This window comes from Aotus nancymaae, unplaced genomic scaffold, assembly GCF_030222135.1.
Source record: "Aotus nancymaae isolate 86718 unplaced genomic scaffold, 86718_ANA_hifiasm-v0.15.2.pri h1tg000029l, whole genome shotgun sequence".
Classification (NCBI taxonomy): domain Eukaryota; kingdom Metazoa; phylum Chordata; class Mammalia; order Primates; family Aotidae; genus Aotus; species Aotus nancymaae.
The window spans coordinates 68,120,271-68,130,000 of record NW_026988442.1 but is presented as its reverse complement, the minus strand read 5'-3'; the positions used below and the strand labels follow the sequence as shown (position 1 = coordinate 68,130,000).

The following is a 9,730-nucleotide window of genomic DNA, read 5'->3' as shown; positions in this document are numbered from 1 at the left end:
CCCATCAACCCTTTATCATATATGCATTTACAGGCTTTCAAAATTATGTTTCCAATTTCCTATTTGTCTATTAATGTCGATCTTTTCCATAATTATTTTCCTGTGTCTTTCCCAAGTGCACATTTCTCAAACTTTGAGGACAGCTTATGAAAATGACAGAGCATTTTCCCTCAATGATGTTTTCATACTTATAATTTTTGAGAACAATTTCTTGAGAGATGTTTTGGGAGCTGTATTCCAGAACACATTATCTTCATGGCCTTCCCTGGTAGGATGGATAAATGATCTTGCCTTAAGAGTTGCAATGAGTCTTCTGGTTTTGTAGAAAAAATTATTCCACTTATAGAAGCTGCAGGAATAGACTTTAAGCTCAGGGATGGCATGACTGGGAGTGATCCTAGAGAAAAGACCGGTTCTCACAGGACACATTGAGGAATGAGAGTGAGTTACTTGCAGTTACTTGCAACTGGTGAATGGTCTGAGCATTTGGGAGGGAAGGGTATCAGCCCAGTTAATAAGCCTTTCCTGAGAAACGAAAAGATAGCTTCACAGGTACTGAATGGGAACTTCATCCTTGTTAGGGTATCAATAAAAGCTGGGCCAGGGTGGCTTGATTTTCCCACCAGGAGTGCTGCAGACTTCTCTGCTGTGGGGCTGTTTCAGAGGTTCTACTCTTCACCTACAAAGTGCCTTCCAGTCAGTTATACCATGGCACTATTATGGCAGCCAAGTGACAAGTGACTACAGTGCAGCGTGACATACATGCTTTGCAACTGATGGAAATGAACCCAGATGCTATGAAGTAATAGGAAAGAAAGAGAAAAAGAAGGTATACAGTTGGGATTTTGTCACGTGGAGAAAGGGTTTGAGTGTGTCTACATGGGGAAGAAGAAAGGAATTTAAGCAACAAGTAACACAGGACATGGAGGCGGGTAAGGGCACAGATGTATTCAGGAAATGGCAAAGATTAACTGGAATTCATGAGGAACTAGGCTAGGGCAAGATTTTGAAGAACCTCCCCTGTAAAGGAAAATGTAAAGCAAATTACATTCATCCTGCAGAAAATCTGAGACAAATACTTACTACTGCTATACTACTATGATTCTCTTCTTGGATGATCTAGGTTTAGAAAGAACACTGATAATAGCAAGTGGATGAACTCAATGTCAAAGTATCTAGAGTCTGGGAGAGTAATCTGAAGGCTTTGTAGGAGTCAAGGACCCAACTGGAAAAGAGGCAACAGAATCAGAATGAGGCATGGGATCAAGAAAGAATAGGATCTTAGTCACCTGTTCACTGTGAGAGAGTAGAGAAGAGAACGAGGCAAGAACAACTTGTCATCTGTTTTTTAATTTCTTGGAATTATTTTCATGGGATACATGCCATGGTGAAATGACTGAGTCAGACAAAGGGTAGAGTAATATAGCTCAGGAAAAATAATTTACATCACCATCAACATACATGCAGAGACTGCCGCACAAGTGGGCTAGTCTTAGTTACAAGTCTTTACTTTTACGGTTTTGTTCAATGCAACTGCTCTCCCATCATTTTTTTGTACTTACATGTATTTCATTACTGGTAAAATTAGAGCGTTTCCCCCCCTAAAATTTTATTTAGTATTATTTCTTCTGATACTATCATCTCTTGCGTTTATTAGCTGTGTGATCTCAGGCAAGTTATTTAACTAAAGCCTTAGTGTCCTCACCTATACATAGGGGAGAGTAATTATACCTATTGAGGGGATTTTTGTGATACAAAATGAGATATCAGAGTAAAAGCCTAGACCTGGCTTGGCACAGAGTAGGAATTCAATAGATTGCTGTACTTACAATGATGTGCTGATGCTATAGCAAACCTTTATTTATAATATATAGAGTATATGCTTCATTTCATATATGTTCATATACATATTCATATAAGAAATATAGCATATATTCTCTATATTTACATATATTTAGAATACATGTAAATATATAATTTGTTTTATAACATAAATGTTATTTATTTTATTCAACTAGCTGATTTCACTAAGAAAAAATATTCTGTTTTTGAGCTGGGATAATTGTATTAGCAAATTTTGTTATCCTAAGTTTGTCGAATGTTAAATGTATATACAAGTTGTATTTCTGCTTCTCCATTTCTGTCTTTTTTTTTTTTTGTACTTTCATGTTTTAAATCTGTATGATACTTTTAAAAGTTCTCACTTCATACATGTTCTGAATCTGGTGGGACATGTTTTCCTTCATGATTCCTTTGATAGTTTGCCCTTTCATTTATTTATTTTGTTTGGATTTTAGAACCACCTTATGAGGATATGTAATATTTTGGTACCCTAATTAGAATCCTGTTAAATTCATAAATTATGTTAAGAGATACCTTCAGTTCTATTTAGCATGTACTCTTTTTCTGTCAGGAACTTATATGCCTACATTTAATTGAATCTTCCTTACTTTTCCCGTTATGTTTTGTTGTTTTCTTTATTTCAGCAAAGGACTGGGAGACAAAAGACTTCAGTTGGCATTTCACATTCTTGAAAACTGATTTTCTCATTCATGTTCTCACAAAAGAAACTAGGTGTCCATTCAAAGAATCATGTGAAGGCAGCTCTGTCTACTTCAAATCCATGCTACTAAAATGGAGCTAATAAGCATCATTTCCTAAGCTATAATGTTTTGGGGAGGTTAATAGTTGTTAAATCACTTGTCTACTATAAGGTTTGCTCATAAACAATGTGAAATAATGTTTTCAAAATTGTTAAAATGTTATGAACAGGATGTGATATAATAAAATGTAATTATATAAACATTTTTGTTTTCTAATGAGACAGTAAGATTCCAGAGGGAAGGAACCATGTCTTCATCTCTTGGTATGCACAATACTCTACATGGTGCTAGACCATAAAAGGAACTCAGCAAGTACTTCTATGTTAAGGAATGAATAATGATAAAAAAATTATAAAGAAAAGGAATAGGTTTAGGGAATGGCATGAATTGGAGAAAAATGAGTTTATTCAATCTTACTAGTACATTAACTTCATCTCAATATTTTTTTTGTTTGTTTGAGACAACAAAGTCTCTGCCACTGTGCCTGGCCTAATTTCCTTATAATCTTCTTATAATTCAATATTTATCAATATATTAGTAGTTTTCCTTTTGCTAGGCTCTCCTTGTGACAAAATTTTAAACCTTTATATTAGTGTGATGTATGTTATTTGTGTCCTAGAATCTTTCCAGTATTTCCCTCTCAGTATAGCTGCTCTGCTGAAAATGAGACAGAAGCTGGGAGCTGAGCGAAGGAGAAGATGGAAGTGGCGGGGAATGTTATATAATTATCCAACATTTGACTCCAGAGCCAAGAACCAGAAATATGCCAAGATCATAGTAATAACCATTGTCATATCAAATACCAACCAGAAGCTTTCCATATACTGTTTTTAACCTTAAATTAAAGGTGAAACAGAAAGACTTCTGTCCGCCAAAACCATAGTTCAGGTTTTTGGTTTCCTTGTAACCTTTCTGGCTGCCTTAATGTCTAAAGCTAAAACTCCCTCTCCTACCATTTCTGCAGCATGGAAAGAAGAACCTCGTTTAAGGTTTTGGCAGTTCACAGAAAAGAATATTTTGTTTAGAATTACCATTTGTGGGAAATTATTAAGTATACAAACACATTCCACTGATTTGATATCTTAAGCATTTTGTTCTTTTTTTTGAAATCATCTCAAGGGCTAACAATGTGACCTTATCATGAGAACTGGCCAAAACTCAAATATTTGCATTGAGGAGCTTCTAGGCTTTTTGGTTCATTTGTAATATGGATTCTGATGCAGATGCTTTATGTAGCAGAATGACCTTTCCAATTTTCTGAATAAAAATAAAATGACCTTTTAAGGTACAGCATCATTCATGTCTCTTTTGGATCCAAGATGCATTAAAAACTCATTCCATGTACAAACTCTGGAGGCAAGTCCATGAGTCTTATAATAAAATCTGCATAGTAGTTTAGAATGCACAAATTATCTAATTGTGCTGAAATCCTCATTATAACTCACTGAAGTTGATAGGGCAGGTGATTTTATTATTATTTCCCTTTCCCATCTCCTCCTTTTTATTGCACAGATGGATTAACATGGGTTAACTTAGAAGCTTTGGCCGGGCACAGTGGCTAATGCCTGCAATCCCAGCACTTTGGGAGGCTGAGGCAGGTGAATCATGAGGTCAAGAGATAGAGATCATCCTGGCCAACATAGTGAAACCCCCTGCCTACAAAAAATACAAAAATTACCTTGGCATGGTGGTGCATGCCTGTAATCCCAGCTACTCAGGAGGCTGAGACAAGAGAATCGCTTGAACCTGGGAGGTGGAGGTTGCAGTTAGCTGAGGTCACGCTGCTGCACTCCAACCTGGTGGCAGAGTAAGACTCTGAATCAAAAAAAAAAAAAGGAAAGCTTCAAGAGACCCAGTCCCAAGCCTGGTTTGCTGAGTTGAATTCCCACAAATCAGAGTTTCTCAATCGAGGCACTACTGACATTTTAGGTTGGATAGTGTTTGCCTTGGAGGCTGTCCTGTGTACTGCAAGATGTTTAGCATCATCCCTGGCCTCTACCTACTAGATGCCAGGAGCACCACCCCACTGCGCAACAGTTGTGACAGCCAAAAATGTCTCCAAACATTGCCAAATGTCCCTGGAAGTGGAGGTGGGAATCTCTGGTTGAAAACCACTGAAAGCTTTTCAAAATGCCAAGCCACCTGTAAGTGATAAGTAACTCAATTTCTACAGATACTACCTCCACTTGGTATCTGCTGTGCTTTTCAGGACATAGTTGCTAAATGAGTCTTCAGATACCAACTGGGTTGTTTCCAGCAAGAAGATTACAGGCAATGCAATAGTTGTCCCTTATCCACAGGGGATGAATTGCAAGACCCCTATTGCATGTCTAAAACTGCAGGTAGTACTGGACCTTATGTATACTATGTTTTTTTTTCCCCTATATACTTCACAGTAGTGGGCAGAAATTTCTTGCCGTTATCAACTCCTGCTTTCTTTGAGGTAGACTGGCTGGGTGGTTTCAGGCGAGTGACTTAATCTCCCTGTGCCTTACATTTTTCAGCTGTAAATGGTAATTCCAACAGTGCCTAATTCACAGGACTATGGTGAAGACTACATAAGTAATGTGTAAAGGGCTCAGAACAGCGTCTGGCACATGCTAAGTGCTCAAGAAATGTTAGCTCCAGAATTTTTAAGGATGTCAGTTCTAATAAGTGATGAACAAAGCACTGGAGTGGGACTACATTCACCACTTCATTCATCAAGGCATCCTAAATTTCTAGTACAGTGCCTGGCACAAAGAATGCATTTTAAAAACACTCACTGAAAAAATACAGCAACGACTAGGGCTCAGGAAAACTGACACCCAGGTTCTACTCTGAACCTTGCTATCTACTGCCCATCTCACCCACTGCACCCAGCAGTGAGGCCTTGGGAAAGTTGCTAATTCTAGATCTCTCTCAGCTCCTGTAAAATGAAGGGATGATGCATAAGAGCATAAACCGTAGTGCTCTAAATTATAACGGACACTCTTAATTCTACTATACTTTTTAGGAAAAGGATTATAAAAACTGTAACAACATAATTTTTGCTTGAAAACAATCAACAGTATAGAGACGCTACAAAGTTGCTGAATTATAGCTTTCAAAAGAAACTTAGTGTTGATTGTTTGCTTCAACAAAAAGGGCAGTAAAACTTGGCACTAATGCCATCACTCAGTGGTGCGCTTTCCCCCAAGAGCTCTGTAGAGAGGGAAGGAAAATGAAGCTGAAAACAGAGAAATCAGTGGTCCTGCTGTCAATACTAAGCCTTTCTTGGTTTTCCAATCCTCTGGCTTGTATGTGAAAGAGAAAAGCTTGACTCAATTACAGGCAATGGAATCAAAGTGATTTAAGCTTTCAGAGTCTGTTTCTCTACCTATAAAATGGGATAGGATAACACTTACCCTCAATGAGAGTATCATGAGCATTACGTGAAATAACCAGGCAAATGATCAAGAAAGAACACTTTCAATTAATTTAAGTTATTAATAGTATAATAATTGCAATTATTTACAACAGAACCATATCCCTATTAATAGCATTGAGAGTAATTCTTTTGGCTGGGTATCACATAGTATATAAATTGTATTTTTTTTTCTTTTTTTTTTTGAGATGGAGTTTCTGTTGTCCAGGCTGGAGTACAGATTGCAGTGGTGCGATCTCGGCTCACTGCAACCCCCACCTCCCAAGTTCAACTGATTCACTAGCCTCAGCCTCCCCAGTAGCTGGGATTACACGCGTGCACCCCCATGCCCAACTAATTTTTGTGTTTTTAGTAGAGACAGGGATTCACCATGTTGGCCAGGCTGGTCTCAAACTCCTGACCTCAGTTGATCCACCTGCCTCACCCTCCCAAGGTGCCAGGATTACAGGTGTGAGCCACTGTGCCTGGCCAGAAATGCTAATGTAGTACGTAAAGAGACATCAGACAAAGAAATGCATGCCAGCTAGGTAATCATTTTTGTGGAAGAGCTAGATAAGAGATTAGGAGTGCTGAATGGTGAGCTGGGGAAAAATTAATGTTTAAAGTTAGAGAAACAGTTGGGTCAGAAAAAAAGAACATGAAAAAGCAGAACAGCAGAGTGGTTAAAGCACTGCCTAGCTGAGTCTGTTTGTTTCTCCAGGGGGGGAAAAATGGAGATAGTAATACTGAACCGGATTGTTATAAAGGGTTAAAGAGTTAATATTCGTGAATGGCTTAGAACCACACCTGGAATATAGCAAATGCTATCTAATATTCAGTCACTATCATGGCTGAAGTGACACAGAATGGCCTGTTAGGAAGCCTTTGTGGTAGAGACCAGCAAAGTGGCCTTCTAAGGGCACAACCTGGAAGCTACCAGCTCTTTCATCCACTCCATACCCAGGCTCCTCCTCTGGGCAAGGTGAAGTGGCATGGCCATCAAGAGTCAATTCACATTTGAGATGACAGAGATGGACCAGTGGCTGAGGCAGAAAAAAACCTCTGTTGACACTAGGGGTAACAGAAGTACGTGTATAGACAATATGCTATCCCTTCCTGTGGGCTCCCACAGTACTCCCTATGTATTTCACAGCATCCCAGTTAGACAGAGATCCCTGAGGGGAAAACCGAGTGCTGTTCATTGTGGAATGCCCCCTCCACAGTGCTCAGTAAGTATGTGTGGAAGTGAAGCCAAAGTGAGAAGTAATTACTGAGCCACTAAGCACTTGGACCCCTAACTGCTCCACACCCTATTTTCAACCCTCTATATTGCTCTAAATAGCTCAAGGTCAATGTGTGGGAGAGGAGAGCTGTAATCCCCAAATTTAGGATTTTTAGTAAAAATCGAGTCTTCTTTGTAGTGGTAGCCTGAAAGTACCATGTGATAAAACCAGCTAAGAAGCCTTCTGATGGGGGGAATTTCCTCCAGTCTCTTTTCTCAGTCCATCCACAAACACCTCAAAGCTAGGAGAAACAAAACTGAACTTAGGAGCTTTGCAAGTGAGCTGATCTTTTCTTCTTTCTCTATGGCCATCTATCAAATTCTCTTCTGTGCTTTCCTTGAGAACATCCTTCTCGTACAGCCCTCTCTCTAATCTCTCTGCTTAGCACCTTACAGGATCACAATGGGATTACCACCACAGGTCTTACTGTGGTTCTGTCTACCGTTCATTGCAAGACACAGCCTCCTAAAACACAGGTTTCATCATATTTCTTCCCTGTTCAAGATCTAGGCTCCTTATTCCTTACCTTTACCTAATCTACTTTGGTTATCAAGCTCCTCCATATTTGGGCCCCACCCTGCCTATGTGATGCACATATCAACTTACTTACTAAGACCTGCATGTAGAATATCCTGTTCTGTTAAATGACCTCACAGCACTCACCATTGTAGTTTTTCTCTCATTTAATCACATTTTCTAAAATGTTGGCTTCTTGTGCTTCGCCCATGTTGTTTCCCCTTTTGGAATAACTTAATCCTTCTTTTCTGGCTATTCAAGTACCAGCCCTTCAGTTAACACTCGAAATCACCTGTGTGGCTTAGATAATGTATAATTGTATTACCTTGTGTTTCTCTTACCTTGTGTTTCACTCTCTGTTGCCTATGTGTAGGCACAGGTGTTCCCTCCTCAAAAAAAATTATAACTTCTTGAGAGCAGGGAGTTTACGTTATTTTTACTTGTTTGTCCAATAAATACTCACTGAGCTTCACTGCTGTGTCAGGCACTGCACTAGGCTTTGGAGTACAATGATGAACATGGCCGATATAGTCCCTGTCCCCATAGCATTTACATTCAAGTGTGTATGGGCATATGTGTGAAAGATACGAAAAAATATACACATGCATAATTCAAAACTGAAGTAAGCACCATGAAGACAAAGTATGGGGTGCTGAGAAATCATGACAAAGCTTCATATTGAAAGAAAATCTCCCTGAGCTGAGATCAAAAGGATAAAATAGAAATAAACAGGCAAACATCCAAAGGTCTCAAGAAGCCTGGAGTCTTAGGGGAACTGAGAAAAGGTCAGTATCCACAGCTGCAGAGGGCAGAAGATGAGCCATGAGACAAGGCTACTGACATGCAGGCTGGGTGTAGTTCCTGACACTGTACTAGAATCAAGAGACACTTGTGAAGTGAAAGTAAACTTTAGATGTTCCTTAGGAGTCATAATGCACGATGGCAAAGGTTATTTCTGAAATATTGTTGCTGTACATTTGATTTTCAAACAATGCTGAATACCCAAAGCTTAAAAAACATGAATACTTGTATACTTGTGTGCTTATGAATTCTCCTTTCACTGACCCAAATGTGACCAGTGAGGATGCAGGGCGAAGGAAATGGCCCTTTGAAAAGGCTCCATGTGACATTAATAAAGAGAAGATCTGCTGCTATCAGCTGCTGATTTTTGTCTTTCTCAAGTTCAATAAACAAGATATGGACCAATGACAACTATGACATGGACTGTGGTCCATTCCACATTACAAGTTAAAGATGCCAAAATGCTTTGCACAGGCCACCAAACAAATGGCAACGTATTTCAGCCAATACCAATGTGTGCAGGATTCAAACCAGTGACCCCAGAGGTGAGAGGTTGAATATCCAATTACAAATTCCCACTTTCCTTAAGTGTTAAGATGCCTAAAGCAATATATTTTATTTACATCAAGATGCATTGTATAAACTATATTTGATCAAAGAGATGACTTCACGTCCTCAACTTAAATCAAAGAATGCTTACTTAAGTATTTTTTTAATTGAATCAGACTTTAATGCCATCGTATAATCTTTTGGTTAACAGTGCTCATCTTGATTATTCTAACAAAGGGAAACATAGAAATTAATACTTACGTTGTAGAGTTTATGTCATCTATAAAAATACACATTAGAAAATTCAACAGAGGTACCTGGGACATCTGCAAAGGTTTCTCCAAGGATTGAGACGTGGAAATTGAGTCCTAAGTCCTTAAGATGCATTAATACCTTAAAAAAGCTTTCTGGATCTTTATCATGCTCCCTGGAAATAAACACACAAAATATAACTTGTGTTACCTTAGGGCATGTGTTAGGAAAAGCGATTTCATGTCTTAGAGTTTCATTTTTTTTCATGGTCTATTGCTGGTTGGGGAGCCTGTGGTATCCAAGCAGAGATTTCTTCCTATAACTTCACACTGTAACATCAG

At 38.8% G+C, this 9,730-nt stretch overlaps 1 protein-coding gene and 1 long non-coding RNA gene across 2 annotated transcripts in view; one reads left to right on the top strand and one right to left on the bottom strand.

Moving 5' to 3' along the window:
- Nucleotides 1–2,803, top strand: part of LOC135276999 (uncharacterized) — a 26,412-nt gene extending 23,609 nt beyond the window's left edge. Inside the window, exon 3 of the long non-coding RNA XR_010344608.1 lies at nt 2,487–2,803. This is a non-coding gene — a long non-coding RNA (uncharacterized LOC135276999). The remainder of the gene's footprint in view (nt 1–2,486) is intronic.
- Nucleotides 1–9,730, bottom strand: part of GTDC1 (glycosyltransferase like domain containing 1) — a 406,979-nt gene that overhangs the window by 16,815 nt on the left and 380,434 nt on the right. The window contains 1 exon segment of the mRNA XM_064382799.1: nt 9,455–9,564. Coding sequence (XP_064238869.1) covers nt 9,455–9,564 — 110 coding nt within the window.